General features: G+C 45.2%; 1 protein-coding gene across 3 annotated transcripts in view; it reads right to left on the bottom strand.

The window, feature by feature from the left end:
- MAP3K21 (mitogen-activated protein kinase kinase kinase 21) overlaps positions 1-24,998 on the bottom strand; it is a 61,095-nt gene extending 36,097 nt beyond the window's left edge. The window contains exons 1-3 of one of the 3 annotated variants that reach the window (XM_055425795.2): positions 23,731-24,998; positions 7,767-7,947; positions 82-230 (exon numbers count right to left, since the gene is read on the bottom strand). In XM_055425795.2, the coding sequence (XP_055281770.1) occupies positions 82-230; positions 7,767-7,947; positions 23,731-24,550 (1,150 nt within the window). In that variant the 5' untranslated portion in view covers positions 24,551-24,998. The remainder of the gene's footprint in view (positions 1-81; positions 231-7,766; positions 7,948-23,730) is intronic. The other 2 variants (XM_055425794.2, XM_055425796.2) reach the window with 2 other exon arrangements.
- Between the last annotated feature and the right edge of the window lie 267 nt (positions 24,999-25,265).

The raw sequence follows: 25,265 nt of genomic DNA, 5'->3' as shown, positions 1-25,265 counted from the left end.
TCTGTTCTCATTAGTTATCTATTTCATATACAGATGTTCTAATGAGTGATGCCCCCTGATCCCACAGACACACCCAAATACCTTTCATGAGCTTGGCAAATGGCTCAGGGCAGGTGGAGGGGATGGGCAGAGTGAGCTTGTTGACCGCCACCCCATAGGCCACAGCCAGGCCGTCAATGCCACGATAGGGTACCTCTCCTGTGAGCAGCTCCCACAGCACCACTCCGTAGCTGGAAAGGAGAGTTTTCATAAAGTTAACGGGTTTTTTCCTCATGACACAATCAATGGGAGAAACGTATCAGTGCCTTCATCTAGCTCCTAATAATCTTCTCTTCCAACAAAGCCCATAGGGGCCCTTATCCCAATGTGAGAGGTGGGTTCTTCCACTTAACATTCCAAACATATGCAATTACTCTCCTTCCAGAAATCAGTTATGCCTTCTTCTGAGGAAGTGAAACTACTTAGTGGATATGAAAGCTTAAAAGCAGTACCTGACTGAATTAAACAGGGTCCAGAACCAGGCCTTTTCATACTGTCAAGCTGACTCATTTGAAAAGACCCTGATGCTGGGAAAGATTGAGGGCAGGAGGAGAAGGGGGAGACAGAGGATGAGAAGGTTGGATGGCATCAGTGACTCAACGGACATGGGTTTGAGTAAACTCTGGGAGATAGTGAGGATAGGAAGGCCTGGTGTGTTGCAGTTCGTGGGACTGCAGAGTCGGACACGAATGAGTGACTGAGCAACGAGAACCAGGTCACACATAAAGAGCCACGTGGTTATTCTGATGTTTGTCCTCTGTCTCATTTTTCCCACACGTCCTGAGGATCTTCAGGACACTGAAGATTTCAGCCCTACAGAATCTCATGCTGCACAGCACAGGACCGAAGTCCAATCATGCTCTTTTAAAACAGGTTTTTGAAATTGCTTCTGCCTCTCTCTTTATATTTAGGAGATGTGTTACTCATGTTTCCACCTAATGCCTACTAGTAACGGACAAAGAAATCCTGTGGGCCTCCCTGCGCCTGCTGGGAGGAAATGACACATCTTTTTTTTATAACTGAGGGAGGTAAAGTGAAAGGACAATAAAAAAGAAGGAACAACCGCAGCAGCCAAACTCTTCAAAGCATCAGCAGATGTGATGCAGGTGTGTGCTGTGCTGTGCTTAGTCGCTCAGTCGTGTCCAACTCTCTGCAACCCCATGGACTGTAGCATGCCAGGCTTCTCTGTCCATGGGGATTCTCCAAGCAAGAATACTGGAATGGGTAGCATATCCCTCCTCCAGGGGATCTTCCCAACCCAGGGATCGTCTCTTGCATTGCAGATGGATTCTCTACCAGCTGAGTCGCTGATGTTTCAGTTCAAGGGCAAATGAAATTACATACAAGAACCAGCAAACACACAGTAGAAGGATCTCGAAATGAATTTTTAAATGAAGTGAAGGACCAAATTTTGTTTCACATCCATATTAGAGACTCTGAGTTGGTCCAGTTCAAGGCAGTACAGGGGAGCGTAGAAATAAGCCTTGAACATTATCCATATTTATTCTCTTCTGCAAAATCAATCAGAACCTTAGTTTCTCTTTGTTGTTGTTGCTTAGTTGCTAAGTCATGTCCGACTGTCTGTGACTTCATGGAGTGTAGCCCACAGGTTCCTCTGTCCATGGGATTTCCCAGGCAAGAATACTGGAGTGGGTTGCCATTGCCTTCTCCAGGGGATCTTCCTGTCGCAGGGCTCAAACCTGCATTTCTTGCACTGGCAGACAGATTCTTTACCACTGAGCCACCAGGAAAGTCATCTTCTTCAAAACATAAAGTGCATTCAGATTATCTTTTTTGTTTTATTACATAAAATATCAGTTACTCTTGACACTCACCTGACTTTAAAACACATAAGTATGGGGATGGGACACAGTACCTATGGCTGATTCTTGTTGATGTATGACAGAAAATCACAAAATTCTGTATAGCAATTATCCTTCAATTAAAACATTCAAAAAAATATTGAAATGCAAAAAAAATAGCATATAAGGAAGGAGCATATTTGCTTTAAGCTCTATTAACATAAGGGGCTTCCCTTGCTGGCAGTGCAGGAGATCTGGGTTCGATTCCTGGGTTGGAAAGATCTCCTGGAGAAGGAAATGGCAACCCACTCCAGTATCCTTGCCTGGAGAATCCCATGGACAGAGGCACCTGGCAGGTTACAGTCCATGGGGTTGCAAGAGTCGGACATGACTTAACGACTAGACCACCACTATTAACATAAGAAGTACAGTGCTATTTACTTTTCTAATCTTTTCAAACTTCATTAACTAAGTTAAAAAAAGTGAACTTTTTTGTGTTTGAGTGAGTTAAGTTTTATTTGGGGGCATAATGAGGACTGTAGCCCAGGAGACAGCATTTCAGATAGCTCTGAAAAACCGCTCCAAAGAGGCAGGGGGAAGGTCGGTGTTATACATGACTCTGGTGAAGTGGGATACTTGCAGGCAAGCATAACATTTTGGCAGAGGCTTGCCAGTCACTGGGAACAGATAAGAGTTTGAAATTTAAAGAAGTAACTTCTCATTTCTTCAGCTTGCTGCTTATATATGATATTTGAGCATAGTTTTAAAAAGACAGCAGACAGAACGCAGTAAAGTATGCCTAAGCAAAGGCAAAACAGCTCAGAAGCAATAAAAGTCATTTAACTGTGCGTTGGAACTGCTTTCTGAGTCTCATTTGATTATCTCCTGATCTTAAGAGATACGGTGACTCACAGCATCACAAATACAAATGGCGTCTATGAAGAAGACCTGGTCTGCACAGAGGCTCCGGAGCCCTGGTGCAGGTCATCCTGGCCATGACCACTGCCTTTACAGGCCTCTCCAGTAGTGCCCACTGGACTCGAGACTACATCGGAAACATTCAGAAAGGGATGTAGAAACCACAGAATGTGCCCATTCAAATGGGGCTCACGGATCCTCCCTCCGGCTAATGTTCTGCTGGCCCAGAAGCAGAGGTGCTTCCGTCCTGAGGCCCCTGAGTTCAGGGCTCCTTCTCCACCAGGAGGAGTAAGAGGGCAGCACCGAAAGGCGCCTGGACCTGGAGGCAGCAGACCTGGGGCTGAGCTGCGGGACTGTTACTCCCTGCTGACTATCTCTACTCACATGGCCTTGAAGCTGATCTTGAGTCACTGATGAAGTATTAGGGATACCTGCCCTACCCTCTCAAAGAACTGCTTTACATTTTTTTATAAAAGGAATATATAATGCAGTTGCTGCTGCTGCTAACTCACTTCAGTCGTGTCCGACTCTGTGTGACCCCATAGACAGGAGCCATTAGGCTCCCCCGTCCCTGGGATTCTCCAGACAAGAACACTGGAGTGGGTTACCATTTCCTTCTCCAATGTGTGAAAGTGAAAAGGGAAAGTGAAGTCACTCAGTCGTGTCTGACTCGTAGTGACCCCATGGACTGCAGCCTACCAGGCTCCTCCGTCCATGGGATTTTCTAGGCAAGAGTACTGGAGTGGCTTGCCATTGCCTTCTCCGTATAATGCAGTATTTCTAAGTTATATAAAGGTATCAGTTCAGTTCAGTTCAGTCGCTCAGTCGTGTCCGACTCTTAGCGACCCCATGGACCACAACACGAAAGGCCTCCCTGTCCATCACCAACTCCCGGAGTTCACTCAAACTCATGTCCATCGAGTCGGTGATGCCATCCAGCCACCTCATTCTCTGTCGTCCCTGTCTCCTCCTACCCCCAATCGCTCCCAGCATCAGAGTCTTTTCCAGTGAGTCAACTCGTCGCATGAGGTGGCCAAAGTATTGGAGTTTCAGCTTTAGCATAAGTCCCTCCAATGAACACCCAGGATTGATCTCAGTATAAGTATTAGTAATTAAGTTGTAAACAGGATTTTTCAAAGGCTATCTGCTTAGTTTCTTAAAAATTATCTGTATTATGATGCATTAGCAGAGACACATACTTAATTTCAAAAGTAAGTAAACTTAAATTTACAGTTCAATCAACAAAAATCATTTCAGAGCAAGAGACAAAAAAATTCTTAGAATGACCGAAAACTGCCTAAATTCAAAGAAGCTTCCTTGCTCTTCTCAATAGAAAATAACAAAATTAAAACAATAACAGCACAACTTTGCCTCTTGGAAGTTTCAGAGAATGAATAATTTACGATAGGTCATTTTTTCAGAGTGAAGTAGTCTGGTAAGAACCAATCTGGAAAATAAAGGGAGGGGGGAACTATTTCTAAGGGACAATTTCTAAAGCATAATGTATATTTTCCTGCTCTGTGAAACTCAATGGGATATAGTATAAAAGGCCCTCTGCTGAGAACACAAGCGGTCTAATGATTAAGGGCTGTGGTGGTAGGAACATGGCTCTTGAGTCAGGGATCAGAGCATGCTATTCATTAGTTTTACAATTCTGAGGAAATGTCTAAATCTGTCAGTGTGAAACGGGGGTAATCACAGGAGTCACAATCAAAGTTCAGTGATGATGTCTGTCAAAGTTATCTTGTAGGGTAGTAACTGGTAAGGGGGAAGAGGCAGGGAGAGGGTGATCGCTAAGCACACTAGTGTATATATATAATACCAGCCCCACAGACCAGGGCGATGCTTCGTGCACGCAATTATTTTCATGGCAATATTACAAAGGAGGTTCTAAGGCAAAGGTCTGTGTAGCTCAGAGGGACAGCCTTCCCTGCCTTCCACATCCTGACACCGAGGACTCTGCTGTAACATAGTGATGCACTCTGGAGGTGGGTACGGACGTCTGGCTCCACACCAGGTGGCTACGGAGGTCAGCAGTCTCTGGGCTTTTTCCCACGTTTCATGCTGTCTTTTGCTGCTGTTGCCTACTCTGTTCTCAACTGCCGTTTGTTTTCTCTTTTACCAGCTTAGTATTCTTCTCCCCTCTTCTGATTAGATGCTTCTACTGAAAATCAGACAACCACGCTTATATTATACAATTGAAAAAGAACAGATTTTGTGGGAATTCCTCTCCATGAGTGTTTGGACTTCAAGACCCACACTGTGACTGATTTTAGAAATTCTTTTCTTCTTACTTCTTGATTTTACGTTTATAGTCGATGAGGTTGCTATAAAGCATTTATGTAGATTGCACAGCATTTGTACAGCTTATAATTACATAGTTTATTTTAAAAGGCACACAACTAGTAAAATGGTTATAGTGTTAAGTAATTATACAGAATGTAAAATTGATTTATGGTACGTTTTATGAGTTTTCAGAGTCTTGAAGTATAATTTCTTAAAACAATCACCTGCTTCACTTAAGTATTTTGGCATTATATGTTCAGAAAATTATTGTGATTAAGTCAAGAACAACACATCTAATATTTTATAAAGACACATATGCTCAGTCTCTATCAGCAGAGTGTAAGTCATTAAGTAAGGGGTGAGGCCCAAACTTTTGTATTTCTCAAAATGGCCCGAAGACGCTATAGAACCCCTGGCACAGGTGATAAATTTCTTAAAAGTCATAAGTAGAACAATTAAATTAGAAGGCTCTATTTATACACTGCTGGTGGGAATGAGGACTGGTGGAAAACAGTCTGGCAGTTCCTCAAATGATTAACTATATAATTACCCTGTGACCCAGCAATTTCACTCCTATTCAAGAGAAGGAAAACTCATGTCCTCACAAAAACTTTTTCATAGATGTTCATAGCAGCATTATTCAGAATTAGTCAATAAGTGGAAACAACCCCAATGCCATCAACTGATAAATGGACAATAAAATGTGGTATTATCCATCCAATGGAATATTATTCAATAATAAATAAGAACGAAATTCTGACACATTCTATGACATGAACCTTGAAAATATGCTAATTGAAAAGCCAATCAGAGGACCGCATATTACATAATTCCATTTATACAAAATGTCCAGAATAAGCAAATCTAAAGATACAAAACATAGAGTCATGATTGCCTTGGGCTGGGAAGTATGAAGTTTTGAGGGAGATGGCTACCTTTAATAGTATTTCTTTTATGGATTACAAAAATGTTCTAAATTGTGGTGATGAAGGTACATAACTCTATTACTATACTAAAAGCCATGAAATTGCACAGTTTAAACCGGTGAGTTTAATAGTTTGTATGATGTGTGGATTATATCTCAATAAAGCTGTTAAAACAACAACAATATAAAAAAACAAACCCTGGAGTTTTGATACTAGGCACACAGCATTTATGAGCCTTAAATGAAGGCCAGTGAGCTCCTGGTGCATTGTAAGTATAAACAGAGTTGTTCTGTGTTCTCCGTGTCGCTCTAGTATGGATGGTGTCTTCACTCCCTAATGAGAAAAACCTGAATGGAAAATTCAGATAACCTGGGATCCAATATTGGGCCAGCTCTCCATTCCCAAACCAGAAGCTTTAATCTTTAGATGATTCAACCTATAAAATGAAGGAGCTGATCTAAATTTTTTCTTCAAACTCCTTCCATGCTAACATTCTGACTGTGAGTCATGAAGAATCAAAATTTTCCTTAAAGTGAGATTTATGTTTATTTACCGACAGGTCTTACAAAATGGCATTCCTGTTAACTCAAACTATAATCAATTTTAATCAAACCTCAGATTTAATAAGATTCTGCTATCAAATAGAAGTCCTAGGACAATCAAAATCTCAAGTTACCCATTCCATCACGACTATAACTATCTTGATCAAAACCACAAAACTCTCAAAAAGGCCCTTACAGATCTTCCTCAGCTTACAACGGGGTCACATCTGGATAACTCCATAACTCCATCGTGAGCTGAAAATGTCATAAGCTGAAAATGCATTTAATACACTTAACGTTTATACAAGGTTAGTCTGTGTGTGTGCTGTGCTGTCACTTCAGTCGTGTCTGACTCTTTGCAACCCTATGGACAGTAGCCCACCAGTCTCCTCTGTCCATGGGATTCTCCAGACAAGAATACTGGAGTGGGCTGCCCTGCCCTCCTCCAGGAGATCTTCCCAACCCAGGGATCGAACCTGTGCCTCTTCTGTCTCCTGCATTGGCAGGCACCTCTTCTTTACCACTGGCACCACCTGGGAAGACCGAGCTCAGCCTAGTCTTTCTAAAAGTGCTCAGAAGACTTACACTAGCCTACAGTTGGGCAAAGTCATCTAACACAAAGCCTAAAGCTGATCTTGTGTTGAATATCTTGTGTGGTTGATTGCATACAATACCAAAACTGAAAAGCAGGGTGGCTGTCTGGGTCCAGAATGGTTGTAAGTGTATCGGTTGTTTCCCCTCCTGATGGTGGTGCTGACCGGGAGCTGCAGCTCACTGCCTTTGCCTGGCCTCACAAGAGAGGACTGGACCATGTGTCACTAGCCTGGGAAAGACCAAAATGCCAAATCCCAAGTACAGTTTTTAGGGAGTGCATACCACTTCTGCACCATTGTAAAGTCAAAACAATTGTTAAGTGGAACAACCACAAACTGGGGACCATCTTTATTATTCGTTATGCTCAGAATTATTCAATACTTTGGGACTCATTGGGGGCTCCCCTGGTGGCTCACATGGTAAAGAATTTGCCTGCAATCTCTGGGTCAGGAAGATTCCTTGCAGAAGAAAATGGCAACCCATTCCAGTATTCTTGCTTGCAGAATCCCATGGACAGAGGCGCCTGACAGGCTATAGTCCATGGGGTCACAAAAAGTTGGACACGACTGAGCAACTAACAGTTGGGACTCATTTAATGGAAGTGCAGCAACCAGTGTCCACTAACATCTGCAAGAGTAAAATGCATGGTGCTCACTTACCTCCAGATGTCACTGCCCTTGGAAAACAAAGAAGACTTGATAACTTCCGGGGCCATCCAGGCATACGTGCCTGCTGCGCTCATCCTGGTGGTCCTGTGCCATTCTCTCGCCAAGCCAAAGTCTGTGATCTTCAGTGTCTTGTTGCAGATGTCATCATACTCTATCTTCTCGAGGAGCAAAACTACGGGAAAAACAAAGGCAGAGTGTTCGCACATTTTCATAATTTTTCAGTGGGTTTTAAAACACAACCTTCACTGCACTTAGCAGTGAAGAGAACAAACCTGCATTTTACCATCTTATTAATACAGCATGCTTTTCATAGCCTTCAGTGGGTCATTTGTGCCTGAAGTTACAAGTTTAAAAAAGTCCAGACACAGTACAGCTTAGCATCTTTATGAGAACATAAATGATTTCTAGGGGCAAGAAACATTTAACTGAGACATCACAGGGAGAATCCGAAGTCGGTGAAAGTTTATGTGACAGGAAAGTAATACATGGCTTTCTTCCAAGAAGTTAGGTCCTGATCTAAATATGTAGTCTCTTGTACTGAATGTATTAGAGTATTGTAAGTAGACAGCATATTACCATAAATCATTATTATCAAAGATTATCTTAAGTTTGCCAAATGCAAATAGACATGTTAACCCATTAAGTTATTTTGAGATTATATTGCTTTACCAGGGATCAGAATACAGCAAAAAGTAGAAATTTCTAAGCAACATTATCCAGATGCTGGTTCCCCAGCACCCTGACACAATGCAGAGTGTACCAGAGCAGCTTTCAGCAGCTTTCAGGAGTGTGTGTGTGCACGCTAAGTGCCTTCAGTTGTGTCCCTGTGCCGCACTCAGGTAGCAGAAGCTAAAACAACCCTGCTTCCCATCACTGCCCAGATGTACCCACCCGCCCGCCCTCCCCAGAGCCTTGGCTTCCTCTCTCCCCTGGTTGATTTCCCTGCCTATAACCAACCAGAAACATCCCACTGTTTTCCACGAGGCTCTGAGGAAGCTACGCAACCCTGCTACTCCTTCCCATTTACTACAAAAGGGATGGTTTAAATCTACTGTGTTTTCTAACTTATCTCCTTGCTCCTTCCTTAAAACCCTCCTTCTAGTCTGCAGCTCAGTTATTACAGTTCAACCTAATGCCCCACAGCCATGAAATTAAGACGCTTGCTCCTTGGAAGAAAAGCTCTGACCAACCTAGACAGCATATTAAAAAGCAGAGACATTACTTTGCCAACCAAGGTCCGTCTAGTCAAGGCTACGGTTTTTCCAGTGGTCATGTATGGTTGTGAGAGTTGGACTGTGAAGAAAGCTGATCGCCGAAGAATTGATGCTTTTGAACTGTGGTGCTGGAGAAGAGTCTTGAGAGTCCCTTGGACTGCAAGGAGATCCAACCAGTCCATCCTAAAGGAGATCAGTCCTGGGTGTTCATTGGAATGACTGATGCTAAAGCTGAAACTCCAATACTTTGGCCACCTGATGCAAAGAACTGACTCATTGGTAAAGACCCTGATGCTGGGAAAGATTGAGGGCAGGAGGAGATGGGGACGACAGAGAAGAGATGGCTGGATGGCATCACCGACTCGATGGACATGAGTTTGAGTGAACTCCAGGAGTTGGTGATGGACAGGGAGGCCTGGCGTGCTGCAGTCCATGGGGTTGCAAAGAGTCGGACACGACTGAGCGACTGAACTGAGCTGCATGCCCCGCAGATGCCGCTCCCCTGCTGCCCCGCCACCATCTCACACCGAAGTACGGTCCCTCTCTCTGGACCAGATGTTGGCCCTCTCCTCTGTCACCCACACACCACCCCAAGCAGATCCGTCTCCCTAAAGCTCTGTGGCATCCTTTTATCTTTCTAAGCCTCTCATGAATAAACTACCAATACACGTCACAATAGGGACGACTCTGAAAACCACTATACTAAGAGAAGGAAGTGCCACAGGAAGGGTTTCATACAATGACTCTGTATGACAGCCTGGAAGAGGGACAGGAGTCAGACCGGCGGCTTTGGAGGCTTCAGGGAAAGGTCTGAGGGCAGCATTCCAAGGGAGAGTTTTTCCACAGTATGCAAAGTCTCTCTCTTGGTGGAGGTGGTGGTGGTTACAGGAGTATATGTACCTCTCAAAACTCATCAAAGTGAACCCTCAGAGGGTCAGCTTTGCTCTATGTAAATCATAACTTAATAAACCTGCATTGTGAAATATTCCATGATTCCCCATAACTCAGGGATAACGTCCACATTCTGAAACATGGGCAATCACAGCCCCTAGATACACACAGCAAGCTCATTCAAACCACGCACGGTTCCTCTACTGATAAGCTTCCTCTGCTCAAGCCAGGCTGGCTGCTCCTCCAGCCCAAACAGTATCTGCTCAGTGACAGCTTCCAGACACCCCAAGTCAGGAACCATCACCTCCTCCACGCTCTCGCGGCCCCTGTGTGTCTATGACAGCTCTGTGAGGCAGCAAGTACCACAGTGTTTGCAGTTACCGTGAACTCTGGGACAGTGAGCGTGAAAGAGTGAGTGTGTGAGTGAGGGAGAGGCAGTGTGCGTGTGGTGGGGATGGCAGGAGAGGTGAAAGATGGCAAGAAACTTGTACATTCATGCTCACCCGCATGGAACCACTCTGCTGTTTGATTCCGCACAGGTGCAGAGTTTACAGGTGAAATGAACAAAACATGCCCACTCTTATGTTTATCCTTTGCCCATGCCAATTCCCATCTAACAGAAAGAATAACCAGTTCATAAGAGTCATTGGTAACTGTCAATATTCACTATATTCCTTGTACTTTACAGGCATTCTTTCATTTAATCCTCACAAAAATCACAAGAGATAGGTCTTCATGATCAGAAGATAATTAGTACTGAAAAAAAAAATTGAGCAACACAGTGAATCCAAACAAACAGTAATCCAAATTTCAGAGTTAATAGGGTATATGTCTGTGTGTGTGTAGGGAGAGTTATTATTCAGGTTTCACCTTGAAAAATAACATGAAAAAAGTCTATTTTAATCTTTTTGCCAGTTTTTCTAAATGTCCTATGGACATCTAATAACATATGAGATATAAAATTTTAAATATATTTGTGCAGGATACAAGATTAATATAAATTAATTAAATATATTAACCTATTATATTTAAATTATTAATGACATCATTCAAGATGCTCCTATTCTTATTTTTTCTGCACTTGATAAAATATTCTAAGAGAAATGTTAATATGTCTCACTATGATTACGTATTTTGTTCTTTTCCCTTATATTTCTTCTGATTTGTTTTATGTATCTTCCTTTGTTATTAGGTGTCTAATGATTTATGATGTCCATCTTCTTTGTAAACTGCACCTTTTATCATTAAAATTATTCACCTTTGTTACATTTAAAAATGAATAAATTAACTGATTTTTCTTTTTTTTGAAAAGTCTTTTATTCTTTAACAACATCTTTGTTATTGTTTAAACCAGACACTAACTCTTAAAAGGACAAAAACGAACAAGCATGGGAGATTTCTAAGAATAAATTATCCAAACAAAACTGGAAACAAGCATAAGACATTCTTCATGTTTGACCTGTGGAAAAGGGGAAGCACTTTCCCAAACGTTATAGGAATAATCAGCACTGATGCAGCACATTCTGCCCGGTACACTTAAGGGGTATTTTAATCAGATAACCCCCACCACAGTGCTACGGGTGGAGAGCATTTATCACCTGAACTTGACAGATAAGGAAACTGAGATACAGAGACGCTCAGTAATCCGTCCAAGGTCATGTCGCTAAGGAGCAATGCCGTTCAAGCTGTCTGCCCCTGGGTCCATGGTCCTAACTACGGCCTGCATTGCTCAGTTGACAGCTGCTATAAATTTTTCACAAGTGCTTTCTTGATCCCTTGGAAACCTCCTTGTATTCAGAAGCCCGTTGTCCTCCTTTCTGATTTCCTGCCATTGGATAATTGTCACGTGATCTAAGTGGCAGCCCTGCGGCATCACGGCAGAAGCATGACTGCCAGGGCAGACTGCTCAGTTTGGACTCTGTGCTTTTGCTTCCTCTCTGTCACGGGAATTATGACAGTGCAAACATCATGAGGTTGTAGGGAGGAAGAAAGGAAGACACATGCAGTGCTCAGAACGGTGTCTGAAACACAGTAAGCGTTTCGTAAGGATTACACATACATATACACATGCATACACCCTTTATCAATGGGTTTGAAAGTGTTTTTAGCAAACCTTCAAAATCACTTTCATGGATGTCAGGAAATCCTATCACTTTGAAAGGCTTGAAATTTCACTTTGTAATAGATTCACATTGGTGTCATCAATTTAGATAGTCACAGAAGTCACAGAGTTAATGCAACATGAGCTAGCTGAAGGGGGACTGATTATATAAGTTGCCAGTTCTGAATAAATACTGTTGTGCTGTAATGTTCCTTCCCCTAGAACTTCTAACTAATATGCAGAGAGCAAGGACCCCCTTCTAATCCCCCAACATCATCTAAGGCAGTACCTTATACACCAAACACTCAATAGTTTTTATTAATGATAATTATTAATATCACCAGTTATAATAAGGATACTGTCTACCACTAACTAATCCTCTTCTATGTAGAGTTGTCTCCATTTCATATCTCACTGGACCTTCATGCCTTTCTGTGACAGTCTGGAATTTATAGTTTCCAGATCACAGTTAGAAATGTAACCCAGATCATATGGCTACTATACAGGGCCTGGCTTCAGATCCCATCTGAAAAGCGTGCCTCTGAACAACCGGCCACAAAGTGGGCACACCAAATCCTGGGCCACAGAAACGGACAATTCGTGCTAGCAATCCAGTCTTCCTTGTTACTAACAACGCTACCAGTTATGAAAAAGGAGCAGAATAATCAGAAATTTCACTTCGTTAATTTTTGAATTTTCCTTTCTTCCATGTCAGCTTTCAGTTCAGTTCAGTTCAGTTCAGTCCAGGCGCTCAGTTGTGTCCGACTCTTTGTAACCCCATGAATCACAGCTTAAGGTATATCTATTTCTCAGTGCTGATTCCTCATAAATATCAAGAAAAAAATCAATATCTGATCCTTTAAAACTCTGTATACTTGAACCACAGAAACAAAAAATAATTAGCTGCAGGGACTTCCCTGTGGCTCAAACGGCAAAGAATCTGCCTGCAATGCAGAAGACCGGGGTTCGATCCCTGGGTTGGGAAGTTCCTCTGGAGAAGGGAATGGCAATCCACTCCAGTATTCTTGCCTGGAGGATTCCATAGACAGAGAAACCTGGCGGGCTATAGTCCGTGGGGTCACAAAGAGTTGGACACGACTGAGCAACCAACACACACACACATAGCTACTTCACCAGTTGTATGATGTTTCTCCCCTCATAATACACACTTTTAAACGATGATGTCCTTACACCATACAAGATTCTACATTAATGGTCAAGTTGCCTCGCAGTTCTATATAACTGTGTTTTCCAAGACACTTTCACGTATTTTATCTCCTCCTTCTGATAAAACATCGAAACAGGAAGGCATGAAGAAACCTTGATTAAAATGGGCCTGATAACCAATCCACATCCTCAGGCCCCAGGTAATGCCTGGCAGCCCTTGAGAAGCAAAAAACCTCAGAAAGGCAACTCTAAGATAAAGGCAGAACTACCAGTGAGAAGTAAACACTCAATATTTAAAGAGGATTGCATTTCTAAAGCAATGTCATGGCAGAATGCACTATTAGCAGCCACTGCATTGGCAGTTTTGAAACACCTGCCCCCACCTGGAGCCCAAGGTTTCCACAGAAGCTTTGAACTAACAGAAAACAAGTTAAAATAACACTCTGAATGTCAAACGTTTAGAGTTCATGAGAGGCTCATTGTTCTGGATTCTATTTCAGAGGTGTTCAACAGAATTCTTCAAATTCCTTATCTTTTGGGCAAAATGACCGAAACCAAAAATAGCCAGTGTCCCGACAGGTAACGTGACCAGGCGCCTGGCCAGGTTTCAGTGGAGGACACGCTGGTGGTGCTTCCGCATCCTGCCCACTACCAGGAAGAGGACCCCAAGGAACAACCATGCATGAGCGGGCACATCAACTTCTGGGCCATAGAAAGCAGTCGATTCTTGCCAGCAACCCAGTGACGAATGTTTGAGCCCCTTTTTGTGTGACTTCAGTAAAGATTTTTGACCCCTGTTAGCCCCATTCTTGAACAATCAGCCTTTACAACCTGTGTTTTGTCTACCTATTCAACCATGAGGTACTTGATTTTTTCCAGCTCCTTTGAAGTTTCACTTTGGTATTTTCCGAGTTATAGTATATAATGTATATATTTTTTAAAGCAATTACAATGTATCCATTCTATTTCCTCACCATTTATGGGAGTGCCAGTCCAAATTCCATTTGAGTCAAATAGATTCATTTCAATTAACCTTTAACTAGGACTATGTTGGAGAAGGAAATGGCAACCCACTCCAGTGTTCTTGCCGGGAGAATCCCAGGGACGGGGGAGCCTGGTGGGCTTCCGTCTATGGGGTCGCACAGAGTCGGACACGACTGAAGTGACTTAGCAGCAGCAGCAGGACTATGTTATAAAAAAAAAGTCTGTAAGAAAGAAATCAATTGAGGAAAGCACCAATGTGAAAGAATATATTAACAAAACACCACCTCTCAGCCTAAGACAGTAATGTTACTCTGTGAATTTCAAGTCTGAAAACAATCAGCCGTTCATTTCCAGGGAAAGAATGATAACTTTCTAAGTTTACCAAATAGCACTGAGCTTTCTTGCGTTTCTCCCGTCTGTTCCACACCTGTAGCAATTTTTCACGCACCAGTCCCTGGAGGCCTTCATCTTGGTCTTCAAGCCCCTCCTCAATCTCATTTCCATGTCTTTTCAGCTCTTCCTGGACTTTCCAAAAGGAATCCGACACCCTAAAATTTCTGTTCATTAAAGGCCACTTCTAAAAAACATGACATTACATTAGTGTGTCCTTGCTCCTGGTGCCAGCTGCGTGGACTGCCTCCCCCTTGCACCCTCCACAAAACCACACCTGGCCTCCACTTCCCAGGGAGGCATCCCAGCGCCAGCCCTGGAGTCTCGCTACAGCACCTACTGTGAGACGGCCTTCAGGTACACCAGCCTTTGGAGTCTCAATTTCCCCTTATAGTAAAAAACCAAAAACGAACAGCTTTGCCACTCTCTCCCTGCTCCTATATTACATGAGCCTGTAAATACCATGTCCCCCTGGGTGCCTTCCCTCAGGACTTCACTAGATGTTCTCTGCATTTCTAAGGCACTTAAGCTGTGCCACTCCCATTACACTTAAACACTGTCTTATCTCATTTCTTGGTCTCATCTCTAATTAAATTATAAGCACCTGGAGGATAGAATGTGCACCTAACTCATTGTATTCGTTTATTTCTACTGCACAGCAACTTCCATTTTTATACACTCAATAAACAGTTGCTAGTCGGACACGACTGAGCAACTGAACTGAACTGAACTGAAATGAGTGACTACTCTAAGGGGGAGAAGGAACAGGAAGAAGATGAACCTTTTCATGTTAAGCCAGCTGCTGAGCATGGAAAACCAATGTACAGCACAGACTGCTTTAGAAATAACGATAGCAAAGTAGCCATTTGGATATGGACCCATCAGCGGCAACTGACACAGTTGATCGTTCTCCCCTGAAACCCGTTCTTCTCTGGCCCCCAAGTATCACAACACTCTCACTTTCATTCCTTTACCAGCTGCTCGTTTTTCTGGTTCCTCCCTCTCTGCAGGGCCTCTAATCCCTGGTGACCTCCAGGGCTCAGCCCTCGGACCTCTGGTCTTTCCTATCGGCACTCAGTCCCCAGATAACGTCAGCCGCTCTCAGGGCTTTTCATGCCATGGGCATGTTGCTGACTCCCAAGTGATCACTTCCACCCTAGTTCCTCATGTGTTCTCAAAACTGCAGACCGTGTGACCTGCTGCAGTGTCACTCAGAGCCAGGCCTTGGTTCAAAAACTTTCCAGGGGCCACTCCCTCTCTCCCGGGTGCCCCATGATTCCCTTCCAGGCCTCTCCTGTCACAGCAGGCTCCTGCTCTGGGGAGCGATTTCTGTTCTTCAACCAGAGCTGGTTTCTCCAGGTGATCCGCTTTCCCACTTCTTCAGGTTTTGCTTCCCTTTCTGGAAGGTGTTTCTTAACCTTGAACTGCTCACTCTAAGATTTCAACCTTCCTTTTCAACTTTTAGTTTTTCTACTAAGCAATTGGGCTTCTCAGGTGGCGTTAATGGTAAAGAATCCATCTGCCAATGCAGGAGACTAAGAGACATGGGTTCGATCCCTGGGTCAGGAAGATCCCCTGGAGGAGGGCATGGCCACCCACTCCGGTATTCCTGCCTGGACAATCTCATGGACAGAGGAACCTGGAGGGCTAGAGTCCATAGAGCTGCAAAGACTGAAGTGACTTGGCACTCATGCACTAAGCAATCACCACCCTCCACCATACTGTATCTTTCACCATTTACCCTCTAACGGCCACACTGCCCACCGGCACGCAAATTCCACGAGGGGGAGAACTTGCTCTCTACTTTGCTCACCACTGACTACCCAGAGCCTGAAGCATCCCTGGCACGCTGTGAAGAGTCACTAAATGGGGTGTGATGAATGAGTCAGCCCACTGCATACAAGGAGAGAGACCTCTGCAAGTTCCGAGCGCGTGATCAGCCAAATCATGACTTCACATGGCCCTTAACACCACAGACACACACAATATTCAGTTTCAGTGAGAAAACTTCCTACATTTCATTGTGTGTGAAACACCATCTCACTCTTTATCAGCTGAACATTTTCCATATTGTGTAAAGGTACAGAACAAAGCAAACTCAAGAGGGAGGAATCTGCTGCAATATTCTACATTAATATGTTAGTAAACAGAAAGTAATATAGTTGATATTATTTGAGTCAATATTTGCAATCTGAAACAATGTAACTCTTGAAAGTCAATTAAGCCAATAATAACTCAAGACACTCTCCCCAAATGGTATGTGATTTGCTCTTTTTCAAAAAGCATAAAAAACGTCCCAGTAATGAATTCTGCTGCTGTGCTTAGTCACTCAGTTGTGTCCAACTCTTGGTGACCCCATGGACTGTGGCCCACCAGGTTCCTCTGTCCACAGGGATTCTCCAGGCGAGAATACTGGAGTGGGTTGCGAAGCCCTCCTTCAGGGGATCTTCCCAACCCTCGGATCAAACCCAGGTCTCCTGCATTGTAGGTAGATTCTTTACCAGCTGAACCACCAGGGAAGCCCAGTGAACTCTGTAGTGAAACAGTTAAAACAGCAATTGAGTACTTCATGCCTTCTCCCTGACCCTCAACTTATCAACCCACATTACAAGCAGACTTGCCAAAGTGTGCAGATGGCAGCATTCCTACAGGGAACAAAGCGCGAGACTGTTTCCTTGTACAGTTGGCTGGCCTGGTTCAAGGGAGTCAATTAAATGATGGAGACTCTTACCCCCAACTAAAATGAATAAACGTATGATAACATGGCATTATATTCTGCAGAAACAATAATGTCCTTGGGTTATAAAGAATTGTGGAAAGCTTTTAGGTATCAATGAATTCACACACAAGCAAGTTAGGACTATTTAAACCACTCAAAGTGTTTCTAAACCATACACAGAAATAAGTAAAGCCACCAGCTTACATTTAGATTGCATCTTACAGTTTATTAAGTACTTTGACATATACAGAAGTCGGGGAACTACATCCTATGGGCCAAACTGGAGAGCTGAATAGTTGCAGCAGGAACTACGTGGCCTGCAGAGCCAAACATATTTACTACCTGGACCTACAGGGTAAAGTGTGCTGACGCCAGGTGTACACGATCTCAGTAACCCCACACCACCCTAACCAGAAAGCTTGAGTCCATGAGCCCACTGATTGGGAGAAGTGGAGTCAGAGCTAACTAAATTCTTGCTGCTTTGGGGTCAGTTGCACAATATAAGTTTTAGGCTCCAAAATAAAGCCATCACAGTTCTCCCAGACTCCCCAGGAACCCTTCTTCTGCCCCCTAAAATTCCTTCATGAAGGTATTTCTACCTTGTGGGAGCCCCTCAAGTACCACAGAGAGTTTGGGAAGTCACACTGAAATTCGAAGTTAAAATCATCAGCCTGACATAGTAAATCTGGTCACTATTTTCCAACTCTGGTGAGTCAGAGGGAGAAACTGCCCTATATTAGCTCACTAAATAGTGATTATAAAAATTAGGTTCTGGTCATAGGTGATAAACAAATTTATGCCAAACTGATGTCTAAGTATTTTATCTTTTATTCCTGACCCACTAATAATAGTGGGTATTGACAGATATAGTCATAAAGTAAATTACCCTAAGTTTACACACTTTTCTGTGTAGATGTTTGTCTTACAGATCAGAGCACTTTCCTCCTCAAATCTGTCCATGGCTTGCTTTTGCCGTTAGACAGGCCACAACTCTTGGTGCGGAATTCAAGGCCATGCTAACGTTTGGCCACAAGCTAAACACCAGTCTCTTCAACAAAATCCACTGTCTACTTTTCATTCTAGCACACCTGACTCCTAACTGTTCACTAAAAAAGCCATCTGTTTTCATGTAGAATGTACCCAACTGCCTGCTGCTGCTGCTGCTGCTGCTAAGTCACTTCAGTCGTGTCCGACTCTGTGTGACCCCTTAGACGGAAGTCCACCAGGCTCCCCCACCCCTGGGATTCTCCAGGCAAGAACACTGGAGTGGGTTGCCATTTCCCTCTCCAATGTGTGAAAGTGAAAACGGAAAGTGAAGTCGCTCAGTCCTGTCCGACCCATAGCGACCCACGGACTGCAGCCTACCAGGCTCCTCCGTCCATGGGATTTTCTAGGCAAGAGTACTGGAGTGGCTTGCCATTGCCTTCTCCGACCCAATTGCCTACGAAGGGTTTAAAAAAAAAACTAGATTTTTCCCCCTACAGGTTCCTGCCCATCTCCAAGAGAGGAATTCAGTAGACAGCATCAGAAATCAAGACTTTCAGGCTCAGTGAGGTTATATAACTTGCCCAAGGTCACACAGCTCGTAGATGACAACACCAATATTCAAACCCAGGTCTAACCTCAAGGCCAAGGCTCCTTCTGGTACTGCACGGTTCTAGAACAGTCCAACCCTCACAGACCAGTATGGGAAAGCAGCACTTACAGACGGCCTTCTGAAACGACGGAGATCGCCTATCTTGGCTTTCCTTTCCCACACTTTGATACACTTGACAATGACTACGAAACGATCTGAGATGTGCATTATAAAATGAGCATAATGTGAAAAGTTAAAGTCACTCAGTCATGTCTGACTCTTTGTGACCCCATGGACTGTATAGTCCATGGAATTCTCCAGGCCAGAATATTGGGAGTAGGTTGCCATGCCCTCCTCCATGAGATCTTCCCAACCCAGAGATCAAACCCACGTCCCCCACATTGCAGGCAGATTCTTTACCATCTGAGCCACCAGGGAAACCCATAAAATGATCATCAGCACTAAATTATTCACAACTATTAAAAAACAATCAGAAGTGGACTATTTATTTTCCAATAAGCAAGCATAAAAATGGAAGGGGAAGACATGCCTGATCAAAATCAAGACCCATTCTGATTGCCACTCTTTCAAAGATATATCTTTAGTCAATTTTGTTTCAGAAGCAGACAGCTCTCTGTCACCACTGGGCTCTCTGAACTGATCTCCCTGAACCCCTAGAATAGGAAGAGGCCACGGCATGAAGCTGCATGTCTGGAGTAAAAGAACAGACGAGAGAAGGGAGAAGACGCACGTCTCTCAACTGATAATAGCATAATTAATAGCTCCTCCAAACCACTCTTATGAACTTTTTAAGCACCTTATTTGGAGATCACGCTGGCTATAATTTTCTCAAATAGCTCCTTTATTTACACTGCACTAATGAGAAAAGCGAAAAAAAAAAAATTTAGACTCCTTTTGTAGTTTTAGTAAGAGCTCTAAATTGCATTTCATAATAAATATAACTATGTCTATTTATAGACTGCAGATGTCCTTGTAGATAATAATATGTAATAATTATTCCCAGGAGGCTAAAAAAAAATCAGGATAAAAGATACCTAATCATTGAAAGAAAATGTACACAAATAAGCAGCTACAAGGTCTGTGGCTCAGTTTCTCATGCAACGTTTATTTTCTGCTTAAAAAAAAAAAGGTAGAACATACTAAGCAACATTAGCAAAAAAGGAACCATAAATTATGCCATGCAATCTTCTTTATATCCTGAACTATGTCAGGGCAAACAAGACACTTAAGACTAAATTCTAATAATTCAAACCCTCCTCAGCAATTCACATATTGTACTGTTTTCTTTTCACTCCTTCCTGGTAACTTCCCTGAAAACTACTTCCATTGCTCAGCCAAGCCAATGCTTTCTCTGGCCTGGGCAATTTCCCCAGTCTTCACTCAGGCCAATTTCTAGTCCATTCTTCAGAGTAATCTTATAAACACAGGCATTTGATCATGCCCCTCCTCTGCACAAAATGCCCCAAGGCTTTGGACTGATGGATGGTGCTAAGAGTGAACCCCCACGTGGACCAGGGGCCTGCAAGCCACCCCCAGCCCACACCTCTCTTCTACTCTCTGCTCCAGCCCTCCGGCCTGCCTTCTTCCCAGTCCTCCCACAATCCAGGCTCATCTCTGTGTCCTCTGCCTTTGCCTGGACCTTTGCTTGACTCTTTCCTCCTCCTTCAGATCTCCGTGGCACTTCCTCGGAGTGGCTGCCCTTGACCACCCCGTCTGATCAGCATCCTCACTCTCCACCCTTCATCGTGCTTTCTTTTCTTGACAGCACTTACTGATATTTGCATGACTGCCTTTGATCTTCCCTGAGACTTAAGTTCTGTGCTGGGGGAACACTGTTTACCATCTGCTTTCACACTATATCCTGGGGGCCAGTAGTCCCTGGTAGAGGGTGGGCCCTCAAACTCTGTTGAGTAAATGAGTTCCAGCTCACAATGATTTTTCTCTTCTCTGAGTGCACATAAAACTGGTCCTTTTCACAGTAACCTAAGGTTGCCTTGTTTTGCTCTCTAGTTGTGGTACACAGATTTAGCAAAGCATTTTCTGTTTACTTTGCATCTGGGAGTGACAGGGCCTAGCATATTTCAACAACATAAATGATGCTTAAAACTTGCTCATTTGGCTCAACTTTCAATCTTCTGCTGTCTCTTGAAAAAGGGACAAAATTGTTTGTACATCACAAGATTGGTTTTTATTTCAACAAACATTGTCTCAGAATGTTATGACAGGACTTAAAAAAAAATAAAAAGACTGATGAGAAAAGAAAGAAAATATATCAAGGGCCATATCTTAGTTTGATAAATGTAAACATTTGTTTTAAGACAATAATTTCTACTAGCTTGGGTCCAAGTAGTTGTATTCTGGCTCTTCGTTAGAAGAGCAGACTAAAGAGTAAAACTAAAATTCAATATTGATTTTTTAAAACCTTGTTTACATTATCATTAACTCACTACCACCATTAGCAAATAGCCAATAGAGTCAAACAAAACATACTGTAATAGAGTCTCTGCTGTACTGAAAAAAATCTCAACAAGAAGTTATGGCTTCATATATCACAAGTGGGTTCCAAGGGACCGGCATTAATTCATTGAATAAATAATACCAGAGCCAGGATAAGACAATGTGCTAGACTCTGCTCTTCACCTTTTAGGCCCTATTCAAAATGCTTATGTCATAGAAATTAAAAACTGTAAAGGTGGTCATATTGTAACAAATATTTGGCTAGGTGAGTGACCTAGCCAATTAAGTCATTTTAAAAGAGCGATAATTCCACTCTGCCTAACAATTACAGAAATTAAAATGCTCCAGGAAGTTTGGCAACTTACTCTGAGGGTGAAAAGTCTTTCAAAAACTAAATTGCAGCCTATAATCACCTTCAGATTACATAACATCTCCCCGAGACACAGTAAGCTACTTGTTCCACGGTACAAGTTTTTCTGGTGTCAATAAAAACTTTTTAACCATGTTATTATTCCAAGGTCATGCTATTTCTTTTCACTATTTAATAGATTAGCACTTTAAAAGTTTCTAATTTATACACTGGAACATGGGTTAACCTGCCCTTCTGCGCTTTTACCACCACTGGCAGACATGCTCTGCCTTTGTGAATAGGTGTGTGGACCTTAAGCGTTATTACAACCCAACTGAACAGCCTAAGCATAATGCAAAAGTAAGAGTTACAGACCCTTTAATTTCTAGGTCTAAGGATCAGTCCAACCCAAACTGTTTGCGGGTGTTGGTGATTTGACATTCAGCAACAGAGTAAGTTTGTAGGATGCCAGGTTCCATGTCTATCACAGAACTACAGCAACCGCCAAGAGCCAGAATGAGCAGGATGCTGCTGCCATCCTTAAAATACCTGGTTCTGAAGAAAACTCTCAGCAGACAAAAGGCTTGTGGGCTTCACTAGTGGTAGGGCTTCTGGGACACACAGGTCATGTTCTTTGGCAGCAGGTTAAACATTTCTTTCAGTAAAAGCATAGTTTAGGCAATAAGCTCCAACTGTTTACAAAGACTGTGTCAGGTGTTATGCAGTTACAAAAATTAGTACATCTGAAATTGTGCGATGTCTTTACTGCAACACAGTCCAAAAGTAAGTAAATGGCATCATGTGGCCACTGTCAGGACTCTGAGGGCGCACACCACCCCTGCCATTTTTCTAGCCCATATTTTGTTAGAATTTGTTCCTGTCACTCAAACAGATGCAATCTAAACTGTAAGACATGGGGGCCAACAGAAGTCATAAGATTAAAAAAAAAATTTCAGTGCTTATTATTTGTAGCTACCAACACTCATATTATTTACAGTTCAGAAATTCTAGTCATTTTCAGGTACATTGCTGTAGGATTTTGAATAGGGGAAAAAGTCTACATAAACATACAACAAATATATCATTTCTTCCTGTCACTCTTCTGTCTTGCAGAGCAGGAGAAGGGCAATGTTTCCATTTGCCTCAGCTCCTGTCCTAGCAGGTTTTACAAGGTTGAAACACACGCAGCTGTGGTAGGCCAACGCCAGTTCTGGCTGCATCCTTTAATCTTTCATGAGATTTCACCGCATTCTAAGACTGTGAGGAGATCTTCAATACCCAAGAACAAACGTGAAACAGCTAATTCTAGTAGCTCTTTTATATGATGAAATTTAATAGGATTTGGGCTGAGTTCCCTTGTCAGTTCTCAATGGACACCTGTAAAGCGCACTTTGATTTATAGACGAAGTGAACGATACAGGCCAGGTCTTCTGGATTTCACGTGGCCGCACAAGGGCAACGAACTTGCACTGAAATCCATCCAAACGTGCCTGATGGCACAAAATGGTGTTTTCGGTTTGGAGACAATTCCCTAACACGCAAGCCACCGAACCAATAATGAAATCATACTTCGCGGGCAGAGACATCTGAATGAAAACACTCTGGAGACGTCAAAGGACACGAAGCCATATTGAAAGTGGGAAAGAAGAGACCTCAATACAGTGCTTGTAAGCTGAAGGAAAGGACAGGTTGATGAAGGCCACCAGACAAGACGGGGCGGCGGGGGGAATGGGTTTCAAGAAAGGCCTCAGTTGGCAAAGTTCTATCCAAACGAACTACTATTGTACCTAAAGGCCAAACAGCACCATGAGGTTTCCAGAAAATCCAGATCTTTTACAACTGTGTGGTCTGCAAGCAAGTCTGATCTGAATTAAAAAAAAAAAAAGGCACCTAAAAGCAACAAAGCAAGGTGTGTCACCTACTCCAAAGCAAGTAACCAGGGTGCAAATGGGCCTCTGAGCCCTAGAAAGTCTGCGCAGGAGGCTTTTCGGGAGTCCGGAGGTCGACTAGCCTATCCAGGTGGACTGCGACAGGCGCAGCTGCGTCTTCCTCTCCCCCGTCCCGCCTCCCCGCTGTCCCCACTCACTGTTGCTGGACTTGAGGTCCCGGTGAAGGATGGGCACCACCGCCTCCTCGTGCAGGTAGAGCATGCCCCGCGCGATCTGCACGGCCCAGTTGACCAGCACATGCGGGGGGATGCGGCGCGCGCGGCGCGGGGAGGGCGCGCGGGGGTCCGGGGTCGCATTGGCTGCGGCCAGCGCGCGGTTGAGCGCTCCGCCGCGGGCAAACTCGAGCACCAGGCAGAGGTGCGGCTGCCGCAGGCACACGCCGCGCAGCTCGATGATGTTGGGGTGCCGCAGCATGGAGAAGAGCCGGGCCTCCCGCAGAACGCTCTCGGCCGCCGCCGCCGCGTCCTGCTCCGGGTCGCAGCGCGCCGCCTTCACCGCCACCTCCTGGCCCTGCCAGGTGGCGCGGTACACCTGCCCGAAACCGCCGGCGCCTATGAGCTCCTTGAGTTCCAGTCGCTCGAAGTCGACGTGCACCGGCGAGCCGGGCCGCGGCGGCGGCAGTCTGGCGGGCGGCGGCGCGGGCTGGGCGGCCGGGCGGCACGGCGCCACGTAGTTGGCGGGGAAGATGCCGAGGCGTCGCTGCACCTGGCCGGCCCACCAGCCCTCGTCGCCCGACACGGCGGCGTCCTGGGACAGCACCTCCACCAGCTGGCCGCGGCGCAGGCTCAGCTCGTCCTCGCCGCGCGCCTCGTAGTCGTAGAGCGCGGCCCACAGCCCAGCTCCTGCCGAGGCCGAGCCGCCGGAGGAGGCGGACGAAGACGACGCGGAGCCGGTGGGGGCGCCCCGGGCAGGCGATCCCGGCCGCTCAGGCGCGCCCTCGGCGCCGGGCAAGGCCATGGTGGGTGGTGGCGGGGGGCGAGAACCCGGCGGCGCGCTCAGCCTCCCGGGCGGCCGGGGGCGCGCATCGTCCAGCGGGGTCACCGCCTGCGCCCAGAAAGGCAGGGAACGGGAGTCTGGGCTCAAGGATGGCGAGGGTTCACTGGCCCACTACCCGGAGGCCCCGTCTTCAGCCCCCGTTCCTCCTCTGCTGTCTCTGCTGCTGCGGCGGTGCCCGCGGCCGCCGGCCCTGCCTCTCCATGGTGGTGCCCCGGGCCTGCGGCCGGCCTGCGGCACGTTCGGCCTAGCAGCCGCCTGAGCCCACCCCCTCCCGGCCCGGCCCTCCCTACCCGGGTCCGGCCCGCCCCCAAAGCCTTCACCGTGCTCAGGGCCTGCCCTGCCCTCCCGGTCCGCGGCCATCTGGGCCCGCCCCCTCCGAGCCTGTTTCCCCCTCCGACCAGGGCCCACCCCGCCTCCAGGAGCCGCCATCGCCTGGGCCCGCCCCCTCGGGGCCTGTCCCGCCCCCCACCGGGGCCCGTCGCGCATCCAGGGGCAGCCCTACCTCCAGGGCCCGCCCCACCCCACGGGGCCCGCCCCTCACCCTGTGTTCGGCCCGCCCCCAGGGCCTGCAGCACCGCAAGGGCCTGCTCCGCCCGCAGTATCCGCCTTCGCCCCGGCCCGGCCCCTCCAGGCCTGTCCCCCTCCCACCAGGGCCTGCCGCGCATCCAGGGCCCGC

Source organism: Moschus berezovskii, chromosome 12 (genome assembly GCF_049115385.1).
Source record: "Moschus berezovskii isolate FMDL1 chromosome 12, NW_MosBer_1.0, whole genome shotgun sequence".
In the NCBI taxonomy this organism is placed as follows: domain Eukaryota; kingdom Metazoa; phylum Chordata; class Mammalia; order Artiodactyla; family Moschidae; genus Moschus; species Moschus berezovskii.
This window is presented reverse-complemented; position numbering and strand designations above follow the sequence as displayed.